Genomic DNA, 15318 nt, shown 5'->3' on the forward strand with positions numbered 1-15318 from the left:
AGCTGTTCCTGCTGCCGGAGGAAGCGCTCGGCTCGGCGCGCAGCTCCGCGTGATGTCACACGATCCCCGAGCGGGTCGGCTGGGAAGGGACCTTTACAGGCCATCGAGTCCAACCCCCCGGCAGAGAGCAGGGACATCTGCAGCTAGAGCAGCTCAGAGCCCCGGCAACCTCACCTGGAATGGTTCCAGGGATGGGGCATCAACCACCTCTGGGCAACCTGGGCCAGGGGCTCAGCACCCTCAGTGTAAGAAATATATTCATTCTATCCAGTCTAAATCTCCCCTCTGTTAAGTCCAAAACCATCACCCCTTGTCCTGTCACAACCATTTAGGGATGGTTGAAGAAATTTAAAGTTAAAACCTGTTTTTTTTTTCTTGTTGTCAACTGAAGGAAAAGTGATAATTAACATTTTAAATGCAGTAGGAGCTGGGAAACATCGCAGTTAGCCATGTGTAGTCACTTCTACCAGTTCACAGCACACTGGAAAAATATTTAATTTTCTAAAGTATGAAGTAACTTGCAAGCGGGAAGGTTTGGCTGGGCTATCACATTTCCTGTTAGGTTTGCTCTGCCTCGAAGAGCTGGTAAGTAAGCAAAGACCAAGCTGTTCTGTAAATACAAAGAACACAATTCAGAGTATTAAATTAACCCATTTTTATCAACTGGGTTAGTTCCAAATTAACATAAATTGGCATCACTCCTTTGAAACTGTTAATGAGCTGCAGGAGAAGCTCTAAGAAATCCCCCTGAACACACAAACCATTCATTTTGCAGTAGCACATGCACAGAGTTCCCTTACAGCCCTCGGTGTGGGTGTGCTGCTCCTGAAGAACTGGCAGCATCCGCTGGCTGAAGCCCTTCTGCACGACTACACCCCTCAGACAAGGCTGTGGCCGTAGGCCAGTGTTAGCCAGAGTGCTGCTGAGTGCTACTGGGCGATGGAGACGAGCTTTCCTTCTAGATTCTCATCCCAACCTGAGGATTTAACAGCAGAAAAGCAACTTTGCCATTGGCTGGTTTTGTCATTGTCTTTTCAACACTAAGTGGGTGCAAAAATGTGGGGGAATATAGTTCATTTAAAAACTCTTTTGCCTTCTTTTTCTACCAAGGGCAAAGTGTTCAAGCTCAGGATTAGCAATTGTGGAACACGAGGCTGCTTCTCATGAGCAACATGCCCAATTCAAGCTTGCAAGAGAGCTGTGAATTTGAAGCCCTGGCAGCTGAAACCCCAACTGTTTTCAGTCATAAGCACATTGCTGAAAGAAAACAAGCCCTGGCAGAAAAGGGATAAGAGAAACAGCAGAAGCTCCTTGCAGAGCTGACATCAGGTGACCTAATGTCTGTGCTTCTCTTTCTCTCTCTCTCTCTGCTTGAGTAAGCTATAAACAGAGCTGAGACAATTCGTACCAATAAAATGGAAATGTTATCATCATTATCTGAAGTATGTGCTTGCATGACCTACCAAATAAAGACATCAAAGTGACATTAACAAGGCATTCCTTTTGGAATTAAAAAGTTTAGTTCTGTTCCTGCATATTTACAGAAACAAGTAATTCACTGCTTAAATTTCAGAAGTTTCTTCCAACTGGGACAAGAATTGCTGGTAATTTCCCAGTAGCACTTGTTTTTCTTTTCTCTCCCTTTTCCTTTTCTTTTCCCCAAAACATCCTGCAAGCTACCAAAGCTGTGCCTACAAACCTTCAAGATCAGAAAGGTGAACAAGAAATAATCCCAAGCCTTTCTTATAACATACTGGGCTGCCATGTGGGAGGAACTGAGTCCTGACTGGACCTTAACGTTTCCCCTATTGCTCTCGGAGTGGAAGAAAATGAAGTCACAAGGCTCATCTCTGGACCACACAAAGACAGGTGCCCCTGCCCTCAGGTGGTAAGGATTGTGAGTCCCTTTTGGCATGGCGACTTGACATGGCATCTGGTGACAGGAACTCTGCTCTACTGGATTTTGCTACCCAAAGAACTTTTAAGTGAATACAATGATGTTTAAGAGCAGTTTCTTGTTCTCATAGGAGGAATAACGGTACCTGTTAAAAAGGTGACAATACTAAAGGCCAAAACATTAATATCCTTTTTAAAAGTGTAGGTCATTTCAGGATGCTTTTAATAAACCTACTTAGTCCACAAGGAGTTAATTCTTTCCTGGATTTACCAGTTATCAGGAAGATTGCCCTAAGAAAGTTCCTAGTCTGACACTCTCTCGCTGTCCCCTCCCTTCTTTGTTCTCTTCCTTCTTTCTCTGATTACAGTTCCAAAAACAACACCCAACCTCCAGAGGTCAATGGTTAATATTCCCCAGTGTTTATATAGTCTCCAGCAGCAGAGCTCAGGCCTTTCAGCACTGGGCCAGCTCCAGCACCATGGCTGGCTTCTTGCAGATGATCCTAGCCTTCAGGAAATACTTGATCATAGTGCTTGTACCCCTTTTGTTTCTTCCTCTTCCTCTGGCTCTTCCTACCAAGGTAAGAACTTTTTAAATTGAATTTGAGAGCCAAGTCTCTCCTTAGAGTTGTTCCTTTTAAGTGACAGAGCTGAAGATAACATACAGATTCTTTCTCAGAGGCACTTCCATCGTTTATTGCTTAAAGATCTTTTTATATGAGCAGATCCCTTTGACAGCTGATAGTGGGGGATTATAAAAGCATGGGTGGATGAAAAGATACATCTGTGACTGTGTAGTCCAGAAAAATGCTCAGTGACATGCAATTTTGTAACTTTTCCTTTGCCTCTAACTGATTTAGCAAATGACTTTCTGAGCTGAAGCTCGTATGTGTGAACCTAAGTTACAATCTGAGGCTCAATTTTAATCCCCTTTCTGATTTTCTGAAAGTATCCAGTCCACAACTTCTGTTAATTTTTTTCCTTGTTGTCATTGCCAGGCATTTTTCTTGGCAAGATAAACAAGGCATTCTTATACATAAGAATAAAGTAATATGTATTTCATTCTTTTTAAAGCATATTTCTGCAGGACTCTTCCCAAACATTAATTTAAAACTTAAAATGTTATGTTTTGGAAGACACCTTGCTCAGAAAATTTAACCACAAAAATCTGTAGTAGCAGGGCAGGTATTTCTGAGACATTGATCATCTATATACAGTACTATGAGCAGGCAGACTGCCAAGCAGAATGCTGCTTCATTCTAGCTTATTTCTCTCACTCCCAATCTCTTAATGAAAACAGGTCTAATCTCTGGTCTTCAGGTCTCTTGTTACGGTCCCAGGATTATTACACAGCCAGTCCCAAACCACCTCTCCTGTCGCTGCTCTTTGGGCATCAAGTCCTAGCTCTTCCCTGCGGTCTCTGCCTGCCTGCTCAGCTCCCAGTCCCTGCTGACTCCCAGTGTCTGGTGTCCTTCACCAAGCTTCATTCTTCACTCCACTAGCTCTTCTCTGTCTTTTTGTGCAGCCTGTCCCAAAGTTCTTTCTTCCTCACAGCTCTTTTTTTGAGTGTTATTAGAGATTTCAGAGCTATGACCAGAGGATTGAGAGCAAGAATGATAGAGTGGCACTGGCTGGAGGTGAAGTGTGGTAACTGATCAGGCATGTCCTCCTATTCCTGTGCTATGCAAACAAAATAGCTTAAACTATCACTTAAAAGCTTACTAAGAAGAAAAACACAAAAAGTACTTTCTTTTGTTAGTTAACTTTTCATAGGCAAAAGAGTTACTGAAGTTAAATGAGATCTGGATCAGAGAAGTTCTAAGTGGATAGAAATAAAGATGTAGATTTGTTTTTTTTTTCTCCAAGGCCACAAGCTCAAATTTACTTTCTGGAGTCATTGTTACCATACAGTAAGTCCTTACTACTACCTGCAGAATGATTTGGCAGTCTTGGTTCAGTTCTTCTTTGAAAATTACCCTCTCTGGTTTCTGTGTAGCCAGCTACAACACAAAAACTTAAAATGTCCTGGCCTTTCCCCTTTGCAACCCACAGGAGGATTTCTTGTGTTCAAATCGTGCACCGTGGCACTGCTAAGCAGGAAAAGCCAGTACCTCAGCATGCAGCTTCGTAAGCAGACAATTTACAGGGTGGAATTTCACATTTTTCTGTTCTGTCAAGCTATTAAATTGGCCTATGATGACATAGCACTGGACACTAAATGTTACAAATGATGGGAAACAATGCTAAAGATTTTGTCTAAAGACAGAGGAATGTTCTTACAGGACAAGTGACTTTGTGAAAAGCTTTGTTCCAGTTTTTACTGAGAGCCTGTTCACAGCAGGTTAGAAGAGAACAGCACTGTGCCTGTAAGTTCCAAAGCCCTGCTGGGGTCTCTCAAAAGGCACCCACTGGCATCTCTTTATATTAATGAAAGAAAAGGATCATCAAAATAGAAAATTGTTTTCAGTGCTTGATGTGTAATTGTATAATTACGGAAATATATATCGGATATATAATTGAGGTTCTTACTTATATAATGCAAAAATAAGGCTAAAAAAAAGCATCTTTTCATCCCTTCATGGATCTCTTTCAGCTTTACGTCTCCAATCCTGCTGCTGTGGTACTTTACCATCTGTATTGATATCATCTTCTTCCCTCCAGACTACTCAGCTCCCCATTCATCCTTTCCCTTCACCAGCTCTGTAACTTCCACACCATGTTCAGAAATCCTGAACACAATTCTAAAGCATCACAAGTTGTTCCTGCCCACCATTATTCCAGCCCCTTGGTTTAATCCTCTGTCATCCAGCCATTACAATTTCCATCTCTTCACTATTTCCTCAGCAAGCACCATTATCTTTTCAGTCATACTGCCCAGTATATCTTAGTGGACATCCTTGATCAAGACCACACAGTCACTTTTCTCCTCCTTTGGATTTGCTGATGCCCATTATTGTGCTAGTTCCAAAATGAGGAAGACATGGTTACCTGCAATATTACTTTTCTTTGCTTTCTTCATCCGTCCAGAGTCATGAAAATATATTGTGACCTGTTATTTTGGATCCTTTTAGTGTATAGGGACTGAGTTAAATAATTTTATGTGAAGTTAGGAGTGGTTGTCCAAAGCAGAACTAAACAGACCTTTTCTCAGAAAAAGAGTAGCATGAAATTTGGGGTCATCCTTTCTTCAAAGAAACAAGACAACATCAGTGGAAGCTGAAACTGGTCTGTGGCCAGTTTGCCAGTGGGCCTTTCAAAGTCTGTAGTAAGCTAAAAATCCAATGAAAAATAGATAAAAGTATTTTTAGTACCAAAAATTCAGATTGCTAAAATTAGCTGGGGTTCGTCTGGGCCATGTCCTTAAACATGTGGAGAAAAAGGTGGAGAAAGCTCGATTGGATCAGTAACTATTTCTGCAACTCGAAGGCAGAAATATATAAAAAGAAAACTCCACCATCAGCAAAATCAAGACGTCTCTTCAGGGACTGCCAATCCCTTGTTATGAAGGGTTCAAAGTCATCAATTTATTTCTTCTCCTAAGTCACTTGGTTTTCTCCATTGGAGGCCCCCATCTTTTCCTCACAGTTCTGGCAGGGTTGTTGAGTAGTTTCTAATTGGATTAGGATCTGCCTAGCTAGGAAGATACACGGAAGATAGAAAACAACCTTTTCTCTAACCCCTTTATCATGCAATTAATATAATTATGGGCTGCTGGCTTTTCAAAGCCTAAGTGAGATGTACAACCTGTTCTGATTTCATGTATTCTTCTGTCAGGAGGCGAAATGTGGTTATGTTATCATTGTGATGGCACTGTTTTGGTGCACAGAAGCACTGCCATTGGCTGTCACAGCTCTCTTCCCTGTCCTGCTGTTCCCACTAATGAACATCATGGATTCAACAACAGTAAGAGATCTTACTCTATACACATTTGCCTCTGTATTTATTGATCAGCTTCTCTTGTTTGGGGGTTATTCCCAGAGTGATTTGCAGAGTGTGGTGCAGAGAAGAGAAAATTGCACTGTTATTACACAGAGAATTGGTTGTGCTCTTCAAGGAACAGAGCTTGCATGAGCTTAGAGTGGACTCTGGGTGGAGCTGCTAATCTGAAACAAAGCAAATTCACTGTTTAGATGCATCCATAGTTATTGCCTGTCTTTGGAATAAGATCCTCACTCAGAAAGTGTCTTCTCTCTTGGCATCTTGTCATTATCTTCTCTCCTTTGTTCCATGTTCCAGGTCTGCCGGGAGTACTTGAAGGACAGCAATATGCTTTTTATTGGGGGCCTGCTGATGGCCATTGCTATTGAGAACTGGAACCTACACAAGCGTGTTGCTCTGAGGGTCTTGCTTATCACTGGTGTTAGACCAGCTCTGTGAGTAACAGTCATGAAAATGCTGTGGGACTTTATGGCATCACTGTCCATCTCAGAGCTGCCTGTGTCAGAGATGACTCCTAAGTGAATCTGCAAATCATGTCCTACAAATACTTTTTTTACAGACCAACTGAGTTAGCATCTGAGCAAACCTTGCAAAAGGGGGTCCTCTGATGTGTTACAGACCTGGTGCATCTTTTTTAATTCCAAATGGCTTCAGGTGGAAATGCAGCAACAAGAGAGTCAAAGCTGGGAAAACAAGGGTGCTGCTAGGTTTGGCCAGAAGCACAGCTTTAGACAGTCAGGAAGGACTACAGCTGAAACACAGAAAACATGCACTCTAACTGCTGCAAAGAGAAGAGGAAATATGGGGATGTCTGTTTTGTAAACAACAAACATTTACCAGACTAGAATTTTAAGCTATGCAGAGGCTACATGGCCCTATTTAATTTGTCTCAGATCATAAGAAGAGGGAATACTGAAGGAAATTACAAAGCAATAGAATAAAAATGCATACAAGATAAAGCCCTTTTCATCTAGTACATAATCTAAATCTGATCTAAAGAATAATTTTGAGACAAATAACAGAGTAATACTGAAACAAGGATTAGAATTTTATATGAGTAAGAAGAGAATCTTAAGTAATAGCAATGGGATAAAATTACAAAAGAAAAAAGGGATCATCTTCCTTATGGCTTAAACTGATTGCCATTTGGGATCAAATTCAGCTTGCAATTTCTCTTCAAAATATATAATAATACATTAACATGTGTTACTGAGAAGGTGTGTCATGCTCAGAAGCATGCAGAATAAGCAGGATACTGACTAGGTAAACTGTTTGCTCAGAGATATCAGCTCTCCCTTTCCTAGCCATGAGGATGGAAAAGCAGAATTGGCTGAAATGGCAAGAAGAAAACAATAAATTTTACATCTCACTGTATCATTTAGAAAGCAGGCGAGGGGAAGAGGAAGTGCTAGCTGTGAATTCCTAAACGTTTTCCAAACTCAGCACTTGTAACCAAAGCTTTGTGGAGGGGGCTTGGAAGGGAGGAGGGCATTGCAGTGCTGAGCTCTGAACTGACTTTTTCAAATTTGTTTCATTTTTCAGACTTCTCATGGGTTTCATGGTTGTGACTGCCTTCCTGTCGATGTGGATCAGCAATACTGCCACCACTGCCATGATGATCCCAATAGCACAAGCAGTGCTGGACCAACTGCACGCCTCAGAAATGCAGTCTAGGACAGCTGACCAAACATCTGAAAACATCAATAAAGCTTTTGAACTGCAGGAAGAGCCAATTAAACCAGGTAGCACCAAAGGAACAGAAGAAAAAGGTGGGTGGCTTATGGATGGTTCCCTTTTTGGGGAATGGAGGACGACTTGCTGCCTTCTTCACTGTCATTATAGTTGCTAGTAAGTTCTAAAAGAGGAATGTACCCAAAGCATCCTGATTGTATCTAACACCATTTCTGAGCCTCTTGCATGAACCAGACAAAAGCACAATGAGATCTACTGACTTGGCTGAAAGTAGAAATGGATGCAAAATATGAAGCGACGATAACTAACCAATAAAACAACAAAATGTGTACATTCTCCAGTAGCTGAAGCCTTTATACTAGGCTTGATATCTCCCTATATATTTATGATAGTCCAGTTGTTATCTACCATGTAATTTATCAGATAATAGAGAATTTCCAAGGAAAAATTTCTGACCTATTTCATGCCAGAAGGTTAGGGATTAAAATTTATTTTTCTAATCCAAAGCTATACAATGCAACAATACCTCCTTACCAACTGTCTTACCCTCTTCCCACCTCTGAGACAACTCCAGTGTTTTGAGTGTAAACCTCAGCACCAGCAGTCAGGCACTGGTACAGAATGAGTTCCCTTCAGTCCAGATCCCCTGACTCTCTTGCAGCTCCCTGAATTCTCACTTCTCTCCCTCCAAGTTCAGCTCAGATGTCGCCCTAGTCCAGCACTAGCGTCAGCACTACATTCAGACTTTATCACACATTTCAACTTCTCTTCTTCTGAAAAACTGCTCTGTATCAAGACAACCAGTGAAAATGGTCAGAAGATCAAAGAATTAACAACGCCGGTCTTAAAATTAGGAAATTTGTCTCTTTTAGGTTTGAGTTCTTTGTGTCTTAGCCTTGAAATGCTGAATTATGCAGGCACAAGATCTTTTCCTATCCAATCTAGCTTCTGTAACTCTTTGTTCTGTCTCAACATCTAGGCAATAGTAACATCCTTACAGTCGAAGAAGACAGAAAAATAAATGAAAAACTGCAAGAGAAGAAACACAAGGAATTCTGCAAAGGAATGTCTCTCTGTATTTGTTACTCAGCCAGTATTGGAGGGATTGCAACTCTGACTGGGACAACACCAAATCTGGTACTTCAAGGACAAGTTGATGAGTAAGTCCGGTTGAATCTGGGTTTACATACCCACTAAACTGCACCATTCTGCTACAGCTGACCTCCAGCCAACACAGAGAATGAAAACAGCTTCTCTTCCTTAGTGGGCGCCACAGCACCTCCACTTTTCTGTATCACTAACTAAACACAGAAAAGAGTGCAGAATTTTGGATGCTAACAGCCATTTGCATTTTACAGGCTCTTTCCTGACAATGGCAATATCATCAACTTTGCTTCTTGGTTCTCCTTTGCCTTTCCCACCATGGTTGTGTTACTGGCTTTGGCCTGGATTTGGCTGCAGATACTGTACTTGGGCTTTAAGTAAGTACCGTTTACACACTGTAATACAACTGACAGGCCTGTTAGCAAGTACTCATTACATGTTGTAACACCAGTGATACTTTTAGTGATGAGCATATGCTTGAAAGTCAGGCAGGAGGTGATTAAGTCCTCACAACAGAGACTAGCAGAGCAGCATACTAAGTATCTATTAAAACACTGCGACTTCTTCTCAGGGGAACTTGCTCAAATCCCAGCAAAACAGACTCTGTAAATAAAAATGGGAAGTTATAGCTACACATAACCTGTTTTGAAGCATTGCTTTCATGTCCTGAAAGCCTGTTGTGATTCAAACCAGGAAACTGATTTCTACATCTAGCTGGTAAATATCTTTGTAACTGGAGTTGCTACAGACCTAGAGGATTAGTAGTGTGCCAGTTCCAAATGCTAATTGCCCCATACTACTGGCTTGTGTACCTACCTTTTTCATACTCCACCAACAATTTTTATATCACCCCCAGCCTCCTTTCTTTTACATGGAAAGTACACTCTAATACCTGAAATGGTGCTTTCATCTTCAAATTCCTCTTTTAAAATTATCCTTTTCTGTAATTTTAAAAAGCTTGGCAACTGCTTACTTCCTGGTGATCATAGAGCCTTGTCAATCACACACACACTGTCATTAGTGCTCCATGTTTCCAGGTAGCACACCCATTTGTATTTAGATCATGAGCTTTTAGGGGCAGGAAGTTTCTCTCTGACTCCCTTGGCAATACACAGTACAATGCATATTCTAACACTTGCAATGCAATACAATGCAAATACAATGCAACATCTAACACTTATGGCTGCTGATGCTCTGATAATAATATACATAACTTGTATATGCATATATAAATACATATATCTAAAAGAGTATAAAATTTGGATTCTTAACTCTGAAGATAGCTGGCAAATTTCTCTGATATTTCTTGTCCATTTTCTTCTAGTTTTCGGAATAATTTTGGTTGTGCTGCAAGTGCCTCTGCAAAGGCTAAGGAGCAACGGGCCTATGACACTATCAAGGAAGAGAGCAAGAAACTGGGCTCAATGAAATTTGCAGAAATAGCAGTTTTGATCATCTTCATACTGCTAGTATTGCTCTGGTTTACCAGAGACCCGGGGTTTATCCCAGGTTGGGCAACGGCTCTGTTCAACCAAGATGGTACAAGGTATCACCACTTCTCCTCACTGTGAATAAAAAGGAAATAGGCTAGATTGCCTATAAGTGAAAACACAACTAGACTAAATATCTGACTGATCTGTTGCAGCTATGTTACTGATGCTACAGTTGCCATCTTCATTTCAATTTTGTTGTTCATCATCCCTTCTGACATTTCTAATGATGGCAGAGACAAAGAAAAAAAAGGTAAGTTTACTGAAAGCATCAAAAATCAGCTGCCAGAATAGGTATACAGGAAGTTTTATGCTTTAGATTTAAAAAGGAAATTGCAAGCATTAAGCAAGATTTCAAACTGCTCTTCCCACATAAATACAGCTGTATGCTTTAGGCTAGGCAAGGCATATACCCCATAAAAGTTCTCTGTTTCTTGCAGTTTAACTAAGTAGGGCACTCTTAACCCAGCAGCATTTCAGACACTGGCATACACATATATAAAAGCCTCTGAAGTTGGAGCCTTAAGCAGAGAGTATGTGACTTAGCAGTAACACATACAGTTCTGCAGATACGTTGCCATACTTTTAATTCACTCTTACCTGTATTCTACTATGCCTCTTGGAGCAGCTACAGATCATTCTTTAGTATTTTTGCAAGTTAATATTTAAAATCTTTGTTGATGAGGCTGCCATCATTTGCTTTAGAAGTTAATTAATTTCTAAAGTAGACTTCAGTCTACTTAATTTTGCTGAGAGAAGTGTTTCCTGATGTTCAGACTAAACTCCCCTCCCACCAAGAAGTCCTCCTTTCTTTGGAGAATGTAACATGGCTTACAAAATCTTTTTGGATTTTAGGCAGCAAGTCAAAATTTCGAGCACCTCCAGCTCTCTTGGACTGGAAAACAGTTCACCAGAAAATGCCATGGAACATTGTGTTTCTGCTGGGAGGTGGCTTTGCCTTAGCCAAAGGCAGTGAGGTAACATTCCTCTGCCTACCTGGTATTTATGTCTTCCTGGGTGTTTTCCATCTGGCTTTTCCTGCGTGCTCTCCCAGAACACAAGAGGGCATGCTGGTAGCACCAACTACTCAGCTGGTGGCAGCAGCAGAGACTTCACCATCCTTAGGAGGAGTCCTGTGATTAAAACAAATCTTTGTTGTTGCCTACGCGACTGGGGTGGTGCTACCAACCAAGGCAGCATGATGAACTGTGTTTTCTAGAAAAATGGATGATTAAGAAATTATCCCAACACGTTAAAGGCTATATTAAATAAAGCTTAATTGATATGGCAAGCACGAGGAAGTAATGTGCCTAGGATGGGTCTCCAAACTAATTTCAGATAAACTGCTTATGAAAATATGATTTAAATTGAACTACTAGAAGACAAATGTAGAGCTAGTTAGAAAACCTTCAGGAGCAGATAAAAGTGTCTGGCTGTCAGGCTGAAGGATGTACTGATGTACTTCTGCAGGCATCTGCTGGGAGTCCAGAGTTTCAAATTATTTTTCAGCAATGACTTAAATGATGGAACAGACAATACTTTTATTAAATCTATAGACAATAAGGAAACTGGGGAAAGCTTCAAGTACCTGGAAATACTAGTTTAGAGTTCAAAAATCACAATGACTTGTAAAAGCGTTTCTAGAAAACAAGGATGGAACTCAATATGGGAAACAGGAAGAAATAATGAAGTATCACAAATGCAAGACGTGGAAATGAATGGACAAGCTTAAAGCTGCTCATACACCTTATTCTAGTCATTATTTTTATATTGCTACTAAGAAAAAAACAAACATCTGGAAACTATAGGTAGGATCATCATACATAAGACACAAAGTATAATCCTTCTACTCAAGACTGATAAATTCTCAGGCAGAGTAAGGTATTCAGTTTGGGATATCAGTCTTCAACAGTATGTGGGCTATATGAAGGAAGTGTGGAGGAAGGTAGCAAGAATGATCAGATCTCTTGGAAACATGTTTGGTAAAGAAAGGTTTGAACAATAACATTAATTTATTCTAGAATAAATCATCATATACATAAAAACTACTGAAGTAAGGAAGATACTGTGTTTTTTTTTAAATCCTGATGGTGCTAAAGGGCTTAAATTGCAGCAAAGGAGATTTACGTTGAGCAGTAGGAAGATGTTCCAACTGTAAAGATAGTTAAGCACTTGACAAAATTATCTAGGGAGATTTTGGAAATGTCATTGCTAGAGATTATTAACAACAAATTTGAAAAACACCTATCAGTAATAATTTAGGTAGAGCTGATCCTGCCCTAGGACAGGGAATTAGACTGGTCTTTTCAGATAGATTCCAACCCTCCTCTGAGACAGCACTTTTCAGTGTCAGAAGAGACAGGTTGAAGTAACCAAGAGATGAAATAGGGAGGATGTTGCAAAACCAGTAAGGTCATAATGCATGAAGCAGCAAGACAGGCACAGTTAAGGCATGTTCTCTTGAAGAACAGCTGAATAATAGTGATGCCCAAACTGCAGCCCAGAATGAGAGGGAAAATGCTGGTAGTTTTCAGTGACTGAGAGGGATGAAAGGTATGAAAAGCTTCAGATAGTTGATCAAGATCTCAATGTGATGAAATTACATTGTTACATTTTATATTTATTTTTATTTAACCTAACAAATTATCCTGTCTATAAGCATTATCTTTTTGATGGTTTTGCACAGAAAGCAGTTTGTATGAGGACTGCTGTAAGAATGGAAGTCAGAATTGGTTTGAAAAATGTAACTGGACTGTGTTATGGCTCTTTCTTCTCCAGCCTGCTATCTTGACAGACCTCCTTCCTCTGTTACAGGAATCTGGTCTGTCTGCATGGCTAGGCAGCAAACTGACTCCTCTGCAGGAAATCCCTCATCCAGCTATTGCTTTCCTGTTGTGTCTCCTTATTGCCACTTTCACTGAGTGCACCAGCAACGTGGCCACCACTACTCTCTTTCTCCCTATTCTGGCTTCAATGGTAAGTTCCAGTGTTTTAAAATACTCTTATAAGAATGGCTTTCAACTCTTCTCCAAGCACACATCTGGTCAATTAGAAAAACTAACCAACTGACAGAGCCAAACATTGGTTCATGTAGCTGAGAAGGAATACAAGACACAAAATATACATTCATGTAAGTGCACGTGTATGTATTCACACACACTGTGCTTAGTTCAACCTTTCTAAAATCACTGCTGGTGAAAAGGGATTAAATTCATTGCCATGTTAGATTTTGCCTTCTGGCCTAAACAACCTGATGAGGTCACTGCCAGCTGTACTTGTTTTTTTTCCTATTTGTTCTGCATAGCAGCATTTGCTTCCCTGCAGCATTCCATTACTGTATTTCACTCCGACCACTAGCCTCTCAGAAGTCTCTGAAGATGATAGCATTAGTCAAGCTCTATGACCTAATTCAGACTTTTGCATTTCCACAGGAGATTCCTGTTGATGGGGTAGACATAGTTCTGCAGCATGAAAAGCTGGTTCCAGAGAGAAACTGGAATAAGCACCACCAAAAATATTTCTGCACAGGCCACAGGCTCCAGCTAACCCCTAAACCAAACCACTCACCTTCAGAGCTTGGGTTACCCTGTTTCCTCCAGTAGTTTAAGTTTATACTTAACCAATTTGAAGCTACTCTACATTTTTTCCTGGCTTTAAGGTTAAACACAACCATTATTACTAATTTATACTGCAGCAGTGATCAGATTCCATAGTCAGGAACACAAAGCACTGACCACAAAATCAATTCCTGCATTTGCTGCATAAGGACATTTGCTAAAAGTTTCTAAAGCAGAACCAAAATATGAGTGTTTGTGAAAGAACAAGGTTTCTGACATGGACAAGTACAACCAGTTTGCTGCCAAAAGATTTCTGTGCATTTTTGTATACTGAAGCCATCACCTTTGCTGTCCCTTCTTGCATAGGCTGAAGCAATTTGCCTCAACCCACTTTATGTCATGCTGCCCTGTACACTTTCTGCATCGTTGGCATTCATGCTCCCAGTGGCCACTCCTCCTAACGCCATTGTCTTCTCGTATGGACAACTCAAGGTTATAGATATGGTGAGCAAAACTGCATTCTTCTCAGAATTTTAATCACTAGTTTTGTTCTTTCCTTTTTCTAATATTGGTTCTTCTTGGAAGAGTGTTAGAAAACTCAGTGCACTCAGCTTACGTCAAAGGAGGAGAAGACCATACATGTGTAAATTAATAAAGGGACACACACCCTCTAATATAGACTCAGAGCCTTACAAAGATGCTTTTGGCCTTTAAAGAACAGCCAAGGGCTCCTGAAATGTTCCACCAAAAGCTTGCTGTCACTGAGAAATGGCCACATCTGTTTGAAAAGCCTAAGTGTAGATCACAGGGATGTCAAAGGGCCATGTAGACAGTCCTTCTGCAGGGACCAGCAAACAGCCCAGCACATCTCACTAGGCTGCCCTGATGGCCTTTCTCACTATGGTAAGGAAAGATGAACAATGATTTCATGTTTCTTGATAACTTTTATGACTTAAAATTGATCCAAAAAGAAATCCAAAGTAACATAAGAGACAGGCCAGGTCAGAAGAGAAAGTCCTACTTTCCTTACTAGTGAATTAAAAAAGATTTCAGGACTTCTAGTTTAAGAGTTTTATCCAATGGGAACTTATTTTCCCCTAATACAAACTGTATTTGTGAAGAAAAGCAGCTTAAATGTTAATTTGATGGATTTCTAATGGAGTTGTGAAAAAAGGCAGAAGAGAAAATCTAAGCATAAAAACAATCTGAAACAGCAAGGAAGGAAAATAGTACTCAGTTCAATAACCCTTCTCTTTTAATTCCAGGCCAAAGCTGGGTTGGTACTCAACATCCTAGGAGTTCTGACCATTACTCTAGCCATCAACACCTGGGCTTCATCTTTGTTCCAACTGCAAACTTACCCATCTTGGGCAAATAGGACGGGTATGTGCCCATAATATGGACAGGCAAGGGAACCAACAACTGTTTCTGTTAGAACTGCAATGAGAGCAAGACTATAATCAACACAAGTTTTGCCAAGGAGGTGGTTAAGAGACAGGCCTGTTCTGTGGAAGAGGAAAAGCCCCCTATGAGCTAAATCATTCTGTTGATAACAGCAATAAAATTGCCTAACAGTGCTGTTCAGCTGGCAATTTTGTCACCCCAGCAGTAAGACGAGGTAACCTTTGGCTTTTCAACTG

At 40.6% G+C, this 15318-nt stretch overlaps 1 protein-coding gene across 1 annotated transcript; it reads left to right on the forward strand.

Moving 5' to 3' along the window:
• The first annotated feature begins 2375 nt into the window (after window positions 1-2375).
• SLC13A2 (solute carrier family 13 (sodium-dependent dicarboxylate transporter), member 2) lies at window positions 2376-15075 on the forward strand. Its single transcript, XM_008950030.1, has 12 exons — window positions 2376-2477; window positions 5671-5799; window positions 6133-6269; window positions 7378-7604; window positions 8507-8687; window positions 8886-9008; window positions 9956-10177; window positions 10277-10378; window positions 10981-11098; window positions 12936-13097; window positions 14045-14182; window positions 14944-15075. The coding sequence occupies exons 1-12, from the start codon at window positions 2376-2378 to the stop codon at window positions 15073-15075; spliced, it is 1773 nt and encodes a 590-aa protein (XP_008948278.1).
• The last annotated feature ends 243 nt before the right edge of the window (window positions 15076-15318 follow it).

This window comes from Merops nubicus, unplaced genomic scaffold (genome assembly GCF_000691845.1).
Source record: "Merops nubicus isolate BGI_N331 unplaced genomic scaffold, ASM69184v1 scaffold25971, whole genome shotgun sequence".
Taxonomy (NCBI): Eukaryota; Metazoa; Chordata; class Aves; order Coraciiformes; family Meropidae; genus Merops; species Merops nubicus.

Coding starts and splice junctions, on each gene's coding strand:
- SLC13A2 (XM_008950030.1), top strand. CDS start 2,376: ATGGCTGGCTTCTTGCAGATGATCCTAGCCTTCAGGAAATACTTGATC. Junction 2,478..5,670: donor CTCTGGCTCTTCCTACCAAG/GTAAGAACTTTT, acceptor TTCTTCTGTCAG/GAGGCGAAATGTGGTTATGT. Junction 9,009..9,955: donor ATACTGTACTTGGGCTTTAA/GTAAGTACCGTT, acceptor ATTTTCTTCTAG/TTTTCGGAATAATTTTGGTT.